This window comes from Macaca nemestrina, chromosome 4, assembly GCF_043159975.1.
Source record: "Macaca nemestrina isolate mMacNem1 chromosome 4, mMacNem.hap1, whole genome shotgun sequence".
In the NCBI taxonomy this organism is placed as follows: Eukaryota; Metazoa; Chordata; class Mammalia; order Primates; family Cercopithecidae; genus Macaca; species Macaca nemestrina.
In genome coordinates this window covers 78,896,322-78,911,481 of record NC_092128.1, presented here as the reverse complement: position 1 = coordinate 78,911,481, position 15,160 = coordinate 78,896,322, and the positions used below count along the sequence as shown (strand labels likewise).

General features: G+C 47.3%; 1 protein-coding gene across 2 annotated transcripts in view; it reads right to left on the bottom strand.

The window, feature by feature from the left end:
- Nucleotides 1-13,615, bottom strand: part of LOC105475580 (neurexophilin 1) — a 337,138-nt gene extending 323,523 nt beyond the window's left edge. The window contains exons 1-2 of one of the 2 annotated variants that reach the window (XM_011730967.2): nt 12,169-13,615; nt 11,162-11,325 (exon numbers count right to left, since the gene is read on the bottom strand). In XM_011730967.2, coding sequence (XP_011729269.1) covers nt 11,162-11,215 — 54 coding nt within the window. In that variant the 5' untranslated portion in view covers nt 11,216-11,325; nt 12,169-13,615. Of the gene's footprint in view, nt 1-11,161; nt 11,326-12,168 lie in introns of those variants that run through there. The other variant, XM_071094885.1, reaches the window with a different exon arrangement.
- Between the last annotated feature and the right edge of the window lie 1,545 nt (nt 13,616-15,160).

Below are 15,160 nucleotides of genomic sequence, written 5' to 3'. Positions count from 1 at the left end.
GGAGGGGAACAGCCTTTTAAACTGTCACCATGATTTTTAACCGTGTATAATTCTCAGTCCAAGAAGGCAAGAGAAAAAAAAAGAAAAAAAAAAAAAGCTGCATTCCCCCAATATAAATACACAGTAAGGAAAAAAGGAAATCATAATGGAATCTATGGCATTTTTTAGAGATCCATAAACTATGTAACAGAATAAATGAGAAAATGTAGTTTTAATTTTTGTTCAGAGGAAGAACAAAATAAGGACCTCAAATTGTGCCTATGGAAAACAGGAAGAGATTTGTTTTTAACGATTTAACTACCTTCAAAAAGTCTCATTTTTATTATGTTTGATGCTGAAATCAAAACCTCTTTTCATTTACTTATTCAAAAATGCATATAGAATATCAACAATATGTAACTAATATATTGTTATAACTAATATATTATTGATCATTTTAAGCAAAATAATAAAGCAATGTTAGAGGGGCTTTTCTGTTTCTTAGCAGTGACTTCTTTGTGACCCATAGATTTCTTTGTATCTAGTAAGTTAAGAAAATGTATCATTCCTAAAATTTTGATTATGTACTTAGATGTTACCTTGGACTCTTACAATCAGTTTCAAAACAGGTCAAGTACATAAAAGAAGGGACAATTCATGATTAGCATATCAGTGTTCATATCACTGCACTAAGACAGACAATAAATTTCCATTACATTGTCAAACTCACTCAAAACAATCAAATATTTCACTGAAACATTTACAACTATCGATTGCACACCAAACCTAACTTTATATTCTTCCTATTTTAAATAGATGCAATATTTTACAAGGGCTTCACAAGTAAGAGATTGTGAATGTAAAGCAGTCCATTAATTTTATATAAGCTGTTTTATATACCTATGGGCCTCTCATAACATCCAGCTACAAGGTTACAAGGAGAAGAATCATTTTCTAAAGTTCAGTTGAAGAGGCTGGAGTGTGCATGACTAAAATTTCAGCTATCATGCCATTGTAGTTCCTCTTTACCAAAATCGCTTTCATTCTGTAGCTGAAAACACTGACATAAACAGGGCAACAGTGCAATGTCAGGTACCAGATTCCTATCAAGGAAATGGTACTTTCAAACCCATGTTGGAACAACTTGTATGAAAACAAAAGAATTCTCCACAATTATTTTCCATGGAATCCTCTAAAGAGGTAGATAAATAGAAACATATATAACCTTGCTCTGCTTTGTGTATATGTGTATATGTAATCTGTAAATGAAAAAGGCTTTTTAAAACCAGGAAATTTTCTCTAAATCTTTGTCATAATTTTTGTTGCAATAACCTCTTAGAGAAGAAAGTCAGTGCCTCTTTCTTTTAGTCTGTGGTTTTCACTTATATTAAAATTCCTGCCAATTTGTATCTTTATCTTAGCTCTGGAAAGCCCTGTTACACTATGTGTAAATTTATGCATTATGGTGGGTTAGAGGCAGGGAGGCAGAAAAATGTAGGGCCCTGCAGCTATTTCCAGTCACGTCTTTCTGCTCAGCATCCTGCGTCATACTGCACTTTACTATAGTGTACATTTCCAGTGAGTGGTAAGCCTGGCCTTTTGTTCCTCTAAGTTAGTACAAGCTAATAAATGTCTTTTTCACTTTATTGGGATCTCTCTTTAAAGAGGCTTGACTGTGGGGTCTGGTCTCAGAGAGATAGTCCTTTAGACTTGAGAGAAGTAAATTAAGAGGACAATTCTGTTAATATCAAAGTAGGCTTATTACTTCAATATAAGCACTTCCTTAATTTTCCTTTCTCAGCATGCTATATAAATATAAATAAAAGGGCTCTCCACTGGATATATGTTACATATATCTCACAGAGTTTAATTACAAAGCCTCTAAAAATGAAGAGGGTGGGAGGAAATGATGCCAATAGATCATACAGTCCTAGTATTGTGTTGGCTAGCTGTCTCTGACCACAAGGAAACAAAGACACTCAGGTAATCACAACGTACCATAAAAAGGCTGGGCTCTGAGGAAAAGAAAATCCAAGAGAAGAGGGCAGATATTATTACTTTAATGCCTGGAAGGCTATAATTTTTTATTTTGTTCTCATTAATGTTATTATAAATATGATCATTTTACTGCATTGAAGGAGGAGTTAGGTTATTTTAAAACTGTTACATCCTATCTTCTTTGCAGTGATTGATTCACTGTAATAAGGGAAGGGCGAGCTAGATGAAGACGATGAAGAAGACGCACTCACAAATGCACACCACACACACACACACACACCTCAGTTAACCCTAAGTAATATGGCATTGCAGGGAACTGTAAAGACACCTGTACAGGAATACAGGTTTCATCCCAGCAGCTGTCCACCAGGGACATCAGGCAACTTCTGAGTGTGAAAAAGACTGCCAGGGAGGGTGGACTGCAGAAGAAAGGATAAATGGGAATAGGCTTGTAATCCAGCAGGCAAGACCCTGGACAGTTCAGTGACCTCGGTGGGTGGAGGTGGGGCCTATACCCACTCCTAGAAAACTAAAGCGGGCTGGCCCTTAAGCTAAAGGCCAGAATCTCTCCAGGGCCTCGTATAATACCTCCAAGGCGTTGCGCCTAAACCTTCTCTTCCTCTCCTATTCAATTTTCGACCGCTCTTTTCACCTTCTGATTCGTTTCCTTCTCGAGGGCTTGCCTTTCTCCGAGCTAACTTATCCTATGGGTTCATGAAGCACTACATGCCAGATCTCTGCTCCTTTAATACAGCGAGAATTTGCAGAATCGGGTGACAAGAAAAGGATTGACTCCTACGCTAAGGCAAGAGAAACGGATAGAACTTCCCAGCCAACCTTCGCCTTTGACACAGACAACCCCTAGCGCCAACGCTCGGTACTATCCGACCTTATTTCTGGATCAAATCAACGGTGTGACCGCTGCGGTGGAGGAACTGGGCGCGCTTTAAGTGACCGCAGTGTCTGCTCTAGGGCGCGCAGACAGCCCCCAGGGGAGTGTGCAACAGCGGCCAGGGCAAAGGGCGATAGAGGTAGGGCAACGTTGTGTGAGAATGAGTGTTTGGAGAGGTTGTTTTGTCGTTGTTTGTTTGTTGTTGCGGTTTGGTAAGTAAAGAGAAACTCCCCCCTCCCCACCCCGCCCCATCCCGGGTCTAATGATGATAGATTTCACGCTGCATCAGGCCCCACGCTGGCGAGCCTAACCACAGAAAATAATGAGGCTGCATCCCCCATTCGTCTGCGTTAAAGGCGAGCCAGGCACTTTCGATAGCAAATATATCGATTTCCCTGCCTGGGCCGCGGTTTGTCCTGCTCCCCGTGAATAATTACTGTGCCTTTAGAAATTCATAATAATTAGGACTCTCCCCACCCCATCCCTCACCCCTGCGCGCCACTAAAGGCCCCTTAGCCTGGAAGGCGCCTGGGTGGTTCCAACCGTGTTCCTCGCGGGGGGAAGAGGGGCAAGAATCGCTTCTCCCCATAGGGTTTTACTCTTGCGAGAAAGTTGGTTGCCTCAGTTTCCTTGTCTGTCAGTTGAGACTTTTACGTTTCTAAAGACACTTCTAGCCCTACTTCACAGGCTTCACGTTTCTGTTTCGGGGGAGGGGTAGATTTAAAGAACTGTGAGAGAATGGGAGGCTGCGTAAGGGGAGAAGTTGGGGAAAAGAAAGATTCGCATAAGCTCCGTGGTGATCACGTGACGCCGCAACCACGGGGTGGGGGAATGGAGAGGGGTGCAAGCCAGAGTTTCTGACCGCAGGGCACGGTGGGGACCTAGCGACTGGAGCTAGCTGCCGCCCGAATAACTGGAAAGTGTAGGCGCGTCGTCACAGTCACGACTGGGCCTTGAGGAGGTATCTGCGGAAACTGAGGGTGCTAACTCGACTTTCAGGGCCCAGCCGGAGCTGCAGCGGGGAGGGAGGTCCTACTGAGGGCACCAGGCGGGGCGGAGCCTGTGGCGCTGGCCGCGGTGCTGAAGAATCGCTCTCCGGGCCCTGGCGTGCCCCAAGCCCTCCTGCGCCCGATCAAATCTTATAGCCTGCGGCCTCTCTCCCGAAAACTACCGCTGTCCAGCCCGCTGTCCCAGAAGCACCGAAGCTTGGTGGCGTCGACGAAAAGTTCCCCAGAAACAGCGCTTTGGTGTGGGAACTTGGGGTCCGGACGCGAGAGGTTTGCACCTGCGTTTCCATAAACCTTTGGGGATCGCTCGAGGTCACCTGCGACTGAAAGCAGACAATAAAGCGCGCAGCTGTGGCGGCGGCCACTTCAGCTGGGAAACCCCGGGGCCCGAACACTGCGGCTTTGGTCAGCGGACTGAGTTTCCGAAGGGAGGGTATGACATCTACGTCGAAAAAAGTTTCTTGTTTCTTGTAGAAGACGAAGAAAAATGGCCTTTTAAAGTCTATCTTTGAGGACGGGGTCTAAGATATAGGGTGGAATGTGTGAGCCGGACGCCCTCTCCCTCTGGTGTGGCGAGGACGCGCGGCCTCCCCCTGCGCCCTTAGCCGCGGCTGCTGGGATCCTTCGCGTCAGAATCCATTAGGGCGGCGGGGGTGATGGCGAGGCGCGACCAGAGGCAGGTTCAGTGGGGACGCGCAGAGCCCCCGCAAGCCAGTTTCTAAGGAAACACTCGGTTTTTCTAAGCAGCAATTTGTCTTATTGTGGGAGAAAGAAACAGTACAAGAAAAGCCTCCCGGTTCTCCATTCTCATGTAGATGAGGCGATGCGCTCTGGCTGCGTCCGGTGTCACCCCCTCCCCATCGTATTTCCGGCTTGAACGAGTAAAATGCCCTCATTAATTTATAGAAAGAAGGAGCTAGGAAAGCTTTTCGCAAGCCGTGGCCCGAGAGGCGCTACTGTCTTGCTGCTCCGGGGACCCCACCGCTTGCGCTGTCCCAACGCCCTGGCTCCCGACGCCATCTCGCTCTCCACCACCCGGAGCCCCTGACTAGACGCCTAAGGAACTTTCGACCACAGAGGGCACCGGAGCGAGATAATCCGCTCCCCGCCCACCCCCATGGACCCCCTGCTGGCTCCCACCTCCGCAGTCAATAAAATATACTAGGGAAAGCTGTTTACAGAGGAGGTAATTAGGTTTTTCATACTGTAGCAGAAACGTAGCGCGCTCATCGGAAGTTTAAACAACAGCCACCAACCCGCGAGGGCAGACGGCAAACTTGGAAAATGCGCAAACGCGCTATTGGGCGCGCGGAGGGGTTTGAAGAAGCCGCCAATATATATCATCTCAATAAAAAGCCGCTCTTGGAAAGCTTGCATAGTAATTGAGACGGGCGCTCTTTTCTGATCTGGGTTGGCATTTCCTCATCTCGAGCTGACAGAGCCAACTCAGGAAATTGCTGGTAATATTCATCTGGGGAGCACTTTCATTAAACGTAATTCATTCGACTTTCACAATAAATTGAGTGACATCCTTACAGCGGAACCTTTTTATCCTTGATTAAGTGCTTGCCAAGCTTTGGTTTCCCACTTTATTGTCACATTCCTTCAAGCAGAGTCGTCAACATGCCAATCTGAGGCAGAAAAATGTGCGCGCTGTGTTTACCAAGCTCCGGGAGGGGGTTAGTGCTGACATCCAGAAAAAGAGCTGGTCGGGAACTTGACTAGTGGATAAATCAAGACTGAAACTTCCTGCACACACGCGACGGGACCAGGCAAGTGGTGGCTAAGAGAATGCAGAGGGAGGCGAGAGTGCAGACCCGCTTTGAGACTCAGCTGCACCATGAAGCCGCTGACCCGACTGCTCTTGGCTGGCAGGCTCGCCTGCCTTTCCTTAATTAAAACGGCGGGGACTGTTAAGGTCTTAAAATGAGATCTGAAGCCCCTAACAGACATGGTTGCCCAAAAGGAGCTTTCCTGAATCGAATCAAAGCTAGACACTTTTTATTTTTAAAAAAATCAGAAAGAATGCACACTTCCTAACTTCCCACTTGGCAGGCAAACTTTCAGAGCTTACATCACTTGCTTTATAGGAGCGCAAGAAGAGTGTTATTCCTCATTCCTGAAATTCCCTTTTGACTCGCAGCCGAATTCTTTGAGGGCTCTTCAGATCCAGGAACTCCAGGCGAAGCTGACAAGCACCTTGGTATTCCAGGACTGGGCGGATGGGGAAGGCATCTCTGCCAATGCGTGACTCCTTCTTCCCCACCGCCCCCCTAGTTAACTCCCCACCCCCTATAAAATCAAAGAAGCTCAGGACAGAAAATTTCTTATTTGAAAAAGCAATATCCAAATGCTTTCATCACTCAAATGTCCTTTTGAAAATATTGTCGACGACGGTTATTACCCGGACAATGCTGTCAATTTCTGCAGTGTGCAGAAAATCTTCCCTCAGATAGAAAAGCAGGACATTGGGCACCTATCTCAAAAAAAAAAAAAATCAACCAATTTCCCAGCCACCCGGTATATTTTTCACCCAGACAACACTTTCATTAAGGAAGAAATAGCCGTCAACAATTCAAAGCCAAATAGAAATCAACTTCGCACAGAGGAGCCACGAATTTAATGGCTTTCCAAAAAAATACCGCTGAGAAAGTTGGAGCAATCCTGGTTCTCTCCTAACACTACAGTCAGCTTCCCTAAAGCTATCACTAGAAGGCCTCAGACCAAGATAATCCTTCTGGAAATGGGGCAGAAATGTGGCCCACCCAAGTTCTTCCCACACACTTGGGCGAGCTGCTTTCTTGGTCAATGGAAAGTTGAACATTTCAGGGAAATGCCTAGAATAGTAGCAATTTCTGTGTTCCACAGAGCTCAGGAATACATCTTAAAACTGATGAGTTCTACGGCTGTGATGCCGGGGTAGAGGACCTTCCAAAAATCTAGTCTGAATCCTGTATCTATCTAGAAGGCTGGTCTGTAGTAGAAGAGTCAGGAAATGCAAAGGAATGAGAAACTTTTAGTTTCCAAGAACTAGCCTTAGTAGGGAACACTTAATAGTCACTGTCAGGAAATTTATTTTATTTTGTTTATTTTCAGCAATAAGCTCAAATTGATTAAAATTTTCACTGAGCAGCTGGCTTAATTTTTAAAGGATGAGAAGTACACATACCTAATCCAAAGAAAAGACATTGCTGTCCTCTCTCCCTCTGCTTTTCCCCCAGCTCCAATATACCTAACAGCCATCTTCATAATGAGTGGAATTCACCCAAATGATCTGGCTTTTAACAGTGTAGAGGTAGTGGTCCCATGGATACATTAATTACTCTTGAAACTCTATTAAACAATTGGTGTAGAATTCACATTTTAAGAATATCCTAAATTTGAGAGAATAGATGGCTCAAAATGTTGTGGCACAAGTTTAGAAAGGATTTTTAATTCCTGCCTATTTTGATTTAAAAAGCAACTCGATTACTAGCAATTTAATTCCCAACAGAAATGGTGGGGCCTCTTCTCATTAGAATAGAGCTGTGGATGTGTGACTAGTCACAGTAACATTATACAATGCCTTGTCAGATGCCTTGGACTCAATTTCTGAGTAACTTTTTCATTAGCATGTTCAGAAGGTGCTCATTAGGCTCACCCCTCTAACTGAGAATTACCACAGGTGAGCCCCCAAACAGAATGCCACAACCTGTAGGAGATGCTCTCCTAGTGTCCTGGCCTATCCTTCTACTTGATCCAATGAGGCTGACTCAAGTTAGAACCCCCATTCTTCAGAGCAAGAAACCATATTTTTCTAGCTTATTCAGTATATGCTTCAATAAAGTTAAAATGCTATCATCCTGCCATCCCATTGTATCATACTGAAAATACTCTGGAATTGGTCCAGGACTAATAAGAGAATAAAGATTGCAAAACTTTTTAAATTATTTTTAACAAGCATTGTCAACCATAGACTTCTCTCCTATTGAATTCAGGCTTTTAAATCTGCAATATATAACATTCAATAGTCTGAAATTTTCTTTACCTTTATGTTTAAAAGTTAGTTTCCCACCCCCATGCATTTATGGCTGGAGCTTGTCCTGTGGTGGATTTTGAGTATTCTAGCTAACATGCTTCAGAAGGTAACTCTGTGGGCACATATCTAATTAGCTTCCCATTAAAATACTAAAATAAGCTTCTATTTTGAACTAGGACAGAATTGTCTCTCAAAAAACACAAAAATCCTCAACCTAAAGCGTTCAAAGAATCCTGGGGCCAGAAATATACTTTGCAAACATTCACCCAAATACAGGCAGGAAACTGTGGGTTGGTGTGGAGTATTGACCTATTGCAGAGTTTTCATAAGAAATTATTCTCAAATTTGGGAGTATTTAAGGTATTCTCTTTAAACAGAAGCCTAAATATTTCTGTAGGAGATAACTAGACAAGCCTTGCTTGCTGGATTTAATGTAGTGATTACTCCCTGGGAAACATAGCTAGGATACCATGGGCTTAAAGGGCAAGGTGCACTGAGATATCAGTCAAGAGGCAAGGCATAAACAGAGTGATACAGGCACTTAACTAGTGGTATGAGCTCACAAAGGCAAAAATTATCCATCAAATTTTTCCCTGGCTTATGTCAATTCAAGAGAAAATTAAAATAATGGTTTTGCCACTCTTGCCTTCTTTGAATGTAACTTAAAGCAGCTCCTGACAATCTGTATGCATCTAATGCAGGTTCCTACAAAGGGATAAGATCTTCCAATGTGCAGCTACAAACAAATGATCAATCCAGTTAACTGTATCTGGTATTTAATGAAATAGATGAAGAAAGAAGCCTTGATCGCTTCTTGATCGGTTCATTGCCCTAGAGTTTTAATCAAGGCTCTCTACTTCTTTATTTGTCTAAAACCATCCTGAAATGACTGCCCAATTCACCCTTTTAAATTCATTTCCATGGTAGAAGTCAGCTTTTTGCTCCTCCAGGAAAACAGCTCAGAATTCTGCTGGCAAATATCCATGGGATTACAATCCCTGGAAATACTGCTTTGGGTCACAGCCATCAGCCTTAGTTTCTGTGGTGCATGTGGTTTCTAATCCCCGACACAAAACTACTTTAGATTGGAGAAAAAAGAATGGACTTCTAAATCGCCTTCTCTATTTTATTGTTCACATTTCGTATTGTTTTGAGTGAAATTGGAAAAATGGTCTCCTTTCTCTGTATTGCCAAAAGGCATTCAGGTAATGAAGTCTGTAACTAAACGGTAATTGAATCAGCATAATTTGCACACTGAATGGTTTTCAAATGCTCCCAGTTTACAATTAAAGGAGAATTAATGCGCTTGTTGTTGAGAACGCATCGCATTAGAATAAATCCAGCACTGTTGTTGTAATGAGTGGAAAACGGTTTAACTGCCAACAAACACATTTAAAATTTAACACAACGTATTGATTTCACTTCTGCTTTTGATAGATTATTTTCCAGACTATCGAAATACTTGCTCCAAGCAATAAACTGCACCAAGCCCTTGCCGTGTGTGTGAGCACAGCCCAAGGACATAAGAACAGTCTTCAGGTTCAGGTCATGCATAAAGGTATGCAGAGGAAAGGGGCAGACGGGTTACGTTGGTCAAGGGAATCGTTAATATTCCCGGCCTCCCCTCCCCCCGCCCCCGTCGCTTTCACTTTGCTCTCCCTCCCCGCATCTCTCAATAAAAAATTTCTGTATTTCCTTTGGCCAAACTTTCTGCCCTCCATCCATGGTCTCTCAATATCAGTGGGCTTATTGGACACAGGTGGGGGCGAAAATGATTGAAGATGGGAAATGGGAAGGACACTTTTTGCATTCCGTCTGCGTTCCAGCGGGGAAAGGCACAGACTTCGGCGACAGAATCAGAAAGGCTGTTCTTTTGGATTGGCTGCCCTGGCTTTCACCTGTTTACCCCAAGGTGTCCTGTGGGCGAGGACGCTGATGCGCAGCGCCCTCTGGCGTCCGCGGCTGCTACGGTCAGGCGATAAAGGTGCAAAGACAGGCAACGTTAAGGGTTCTTGGATTGAAGCTGAAATCGGTTAAATACACATTCACACACACACACATATATACGTACTCACTCACATACACAGAATTCACACAACTCGCAGCTTTGCAGTCACATGCATCAAGGCAACGGCCGAGAAACGCTTTCAATTGTAGGAATGGCAATTCTTCCAGGCTTGTGGGTTCTATCTAAGGCTCTTGGGATTGAGGGGCGCCAATACCACTTCCAATCAGAGGTGTAGCCCCATCAGAGAGTTCGGGCTGCTTTAGCGCACCTCACCCCTAGACAGAACACAGCGAGCCCTCGGTGCACTCCCACAGCCCAGGATGGGCTATGGTGGTCAGGACACTGAACACAACTTCACCAGCAGGGTACAAGTGTCCCTTACCCCCATTCCCCCATTCCCACCCCAGAAGCCAGACCTGAAATATCGCATTTTCCTTGCCTCAACACGGCACAAACAGCTCTCAATTCACCACAACAAAGCGCTTCAACCAGGAACCGAGTTCCAGCAGTGTACAAAGTCCAGCCCCCGGAAAATTCTGCTACTGAAAGACACAGACCGCGGCTTTGTTTAGGATTCTCTCCCTGGCGACAAGGCCTACCATTCCCTAATAATGGACTAGTCACTGGAAATGGGATTTAGTTATTTGATGAAAATGAGAGGAAGGTGGACATGTTTGCTGTAGTATCTCTGACCTAACTCCGATTGCTTGCAGTAAAGTTAAACTTGATAGTTTAACTTATCCTGTCGGAACCTTTACAAGTCAAAGAAAGTTAACTGCGCTTCTCTATGTATCTCATCTCCAAATCGGGGAAGTGGGTGGGTAGATTCACTTTTAAACTCACAGACCTGGGCAGATTTGTGCTTTCCACCCCCCAACTACACCCTGCTTTTAAACTTCCCTTCGTTTAAACTCCGTGCATGAGCTACTGAGAGTTCTTGCCTTCCACTTCATCTCGTTGCCCTCTACCACATAAAGCGCCCCATCTCACTACCTCCTTGGGTTTAGGGTGTCTTGGGCGCCCTAGCCGCTTTTCAGAATCACGCGCAGGAGACTGGGGGACTGGAGCAAAAAATGGGGATGGGAACCCCGGAAAGTCCGCAGGAATCCGGAGACCAGCTTGCCAAAGTTGCTCCAACACAGCTGCTAGGAAGCTGCTCTCGCTGAACTGGCAGTGTAACCCTTCTCCCGCGTGACTCCAGTTTCTTTGCCTCCCGGCCGGGGTGGGAATGCAAAATCCCCGAACCCGCCAAGACTTACCAAGTAGACGGTGGGCTGCAGGAGGAGAAGCACGTACCAGCACGCAGCCTGCATTCTCCCGCGTCTCAAACTTCCTTGGCGGTGCCTTCTCTGAGTCTTTGTTCCTTCAAAAACATAGATCCACCTGACATCCACTTTACAGAGCAAGGAGCGCTCTCAGCAGCCTAGATACAAATGAAATTAGACATCCCATGACCACGCGGGCAAGGTTAGGCTTGACGATCAAGCGGGGAAAGGGGGATTTGGCGGGGAGTGGGGGACCAAAAAAAAAGCAGGAAGGAGGGTACGGAAAAATTGAAAAGCGAGTAAATCCAGCGCCTGAGACCAGCAAGCGCGCGGTCCGCAGCCGGGCAGGCGGGAGGGCCGACGAGAGGGAGGGTGAGGGGCTCCTTGCGCCCTGCGCTTCTCGGGTGCGAGTTCCCAGGCGGCGGAGCACACTGAGCCGCGTGCAGGCTGGTTCGGAGCCCAGCCTTCTCTGGCAGCGAGACCTGCCCTAGTGTTTGGTGGCCGGGCGGCTTGGACTAAAGGCGGCGGCTGGTTCTTCGCCAGCCCTGGCAGTGCTCACACACGTACACACCAGCAGAGAGAGATAGAGGGAAAAGATAAAGAGAGAGACTGAGCGAGGGGGGCGCGGTGAAAGGAAAGGGTAGGTAGAACTGACCAGGATTAGGTACTAGGTATCTCAACACGTTCGGTGAAGTGGGGGTGGGGAAAGAGAATGCAATTTGCATACAGGAAAGCAGGGCTCAGTTTACCCATTCGAGCCCCTGGCACACACAGAGATACACACGAACGCTCACAGTCACGTCTCTAGTACTACTTTTTTCGAGCCAAGAGGCACAGCCGGTCGCTAACTTCTAGAGAGGAAGCCTCCTCCAAGCTGTGAGGGTCACCTGCCAGGCTTGTTCTCTTTCCCAACCAGCGCCCCTCCCTGCGTCCCTTCCTGGTGCCCACCACCCCGCTCCAAGGTGTCCCCTCCGGGAACAGTGGAGGCGAAGGGTACGTACCGCACAGGACTTGGGGTGAAACCGGCGAGAAGGGACAGCTCCGGGCAGGCTCCATTGAGGAGCTACTCGGGCCTGGCGTCTCCAGGGCCCCGGACGTGCCCTCCCAGGCGCTCCGTCTCCATGCTCGAGCGCAGACGGGTCCAGCTGCCTCGTCCAGCTTTGGCGGAGTCGCCGTCCCAGTGCCCGGGTCGCGCTCAGGATTGGTTCGCGGGAGCCAAGGCTTGGCACACACAGTTGGATTCACGGTGCAGGAAACTTAAGAGGCAAGAGAGGGAGGGAGCAGTAGAGGAGGAAAGAGAGGAAGACAGAAAGGGAGGGAGAGCAAGAGGGAGGGAGAGAGGGGAATGCGCTGGACTGCTGCACCGGACGGACTGGGACTGCCAGCGCTGGCACCGGGACGAGCAGTCTAGGACTCTCGGCTTCCCACAGCTGCCTGCGGATGGTGGAAATGACTTAAGGGGAGGAGACTGGGCAAGTCCTCTGGACTTGAAGTTGAGAGATAAGACTCTGGCCTTTCGGAAGAAAAGAGAACCACACGGCAGACGAGAGCAGTCCGAGTTTCTGAGGGAGGGGTGGGGTGGCGAGAATCTGGAGCCTGCGGCACACGGAGCAGCTGTACCTCTACCCGCGACGCTGGGAAGCCCAGGAGCCTGTCCTCAGTGGATTCTCGGGCGCTGTCCCTGGTGCTGCCCGGCCACCCGGGGACGCTCTGGAGCGCGTTGGGTTTCTGGCCCCCGCGGTGGTGGTGGTTTCTCCGCAGAGCCGCGGCTTGGCACGCCTACCTTCCTGACACGGACAATTACTTTGGCACGTGGGTGAATGATTCCTCAAAGACTAATTAGTACCCCATGTAAACAGATCCCGCTCTCAGGCTCTCGCGGGCTGGGCCTACAGGGAGAAGTGGCTCCCGCGGTGTCTTCGGTGGCCGCAGCGCCCCCTTCCCGGGGGGCGTAGGGAAGATCGCAAAGCCCAGGGGAGTGGCGGGAAGAGCAGCAGGGAGTAGCGTCGGGCGGGGAAGGGCGCGGGAGGGTGCAGGGCCCTCCTGCCGGCCTCGAGCGACTACGCCGGGAGCCTCCGACCTGTGGCTGCCGGGCCGGAGGCGGGGGAGCAGCGGACTGCCAGCCATTCAGCTCCAGACAGCCGAGAGGACTGGGCGACCTTGGGCTCTCGACTCCTCGCCGCCGGCTGGGCTGAGCGTGAAGGGGGAGGAGGAGAACGGGGGATGCTTCGAGCCGTCACCACCTCCCTTGCTACTGACACCTCCCACTCAACCAGCGTCTCCCAGACCCGGCCTCTGTGCTCCAACTCTGGCTGTCTCTGTCTTTCTCAGTCTCTCCCTTACTGTCCCTTTTTCTCAGTATCTTTCTCACTCCCTCTATCTGTCTCCTTCTTCTGTCATTCTTGTAGTTGGTGTCTCTGTCCCTCAGCATCTTTCTGCCTTTTTCTGCCTTTCTGTGTGTCTCACTCAGGATTTCTGACTCTAGGTCTCTCTATCTCTGTGGCTCTACCCTGTCCCTGCCATTCCCCCTCAGACCGCATGTGTGTGCGTGTGTGTGTGTTTTCTCCACCCTTCCAGGGCACAACCAACAGAGCAGTTTCACCAGTCTAAGGAAACAGCCAGGACCAGCTTCTTCTGGTGCTGGTGGGGTTGCCAGTTCTCCTAGAGCTTGCCCAAATTCAGAGCACAAATCGGAGCCCGGAAGAGGGTATCTCTTCCCCAACCTTGCCCATTGCATCTCCAAGCCTGCCCTTCACCAGAGCCTGTCCCGGGGTGATGCACATATCCATATTAATCTGTAGGAATTGTATGGAAATTTATCTCAGGAACCTGAGTTAGTGGCATCAAAATCGAATTGTGATATTTAATGAGTCTGGAGTGTCATTTTCTCAAGTGTGCCTGTGGACACTCTGGCAGGTCTGGGCCTAGATACAATGTATACTCTAGACAAGTGGTCCCACGGCAACCACAGGCTGAATTCCCTTGGATGATGGAGACCACCCCTCACACAAGGCAGTGACAATCAGCAGAGCTACCCTGTCCTATAGCAGAGGCAAGAGGAGCCCCCCTGAGACCTTCATCTGGAATCAGATCTCCAATGACCTCCAAATTAGATCCCCACTGTAGAACATACCTGCCAGCATTTTGAGGCCTACACTCTCCCTTCCAGCTAAAAATAAATCTTTAAAGAGTAAGCTCTTCTAATCTCAAAAGTTGTACTCTGCTGCTGTGACTGCCTGGAATTCATTAGGGAATATGCAGAGTAAGACAGTGAAACACCAGCTTCCAACTGGGTCTCTGAAAATCCACTTTAGAAAAAATACACATGTACATATAGCATAATGGCAATGTTTTCTTGACTATTTTCACTTACCAGCTATTTCATTTTCTTAAAAACTTTAAACTTTAAAGAAGAAAAATTAAAGTCTTGGGGCACCCATATCTGAGGTCAAATGGTCAAAGTAGGGGCAAAGAAAGCTTTGTCTAATTCCATCTTCTAAGATTCATGAGGCTATCCTAAAATTGATTCCTAATTGTACAGGAGCTCCCAGGTCTCCCAGACTAGAGTGTAGAGCTAGAACAAATGTTGCCTGCCTCTATCTGGATGCCCAGGTACAATGCTGTCAGAGCTGAACTTCTGTCTGACCTTTGGGAAAATGAGAAAGAATCTGGCTAACTTTGGAACATACCAAGTCCTTTTCTAAACCTTACTTTAAAAACATTCTGCTTCTAGTGCCATTTAGCCTAAAAAAAAATACTGCTTGTGAAATAGAAAGATGATCAGAGACCTTAAAATCTCTGTCTGAATGGGACTGATTATTTAAGAAAAGCACCACAGGCACCTAGTAATGGGAACGGGTTTGACACTTTGTTCTATGACACAGGGTGCCAAAGAGCTTTTTCTGTTAATGACTTGAGATCTTCTGCCAGGACATTCAACCCTCACTGGATCCTACAAGACACTTGGCCTGGGATATAAAACAGTGGCAGATT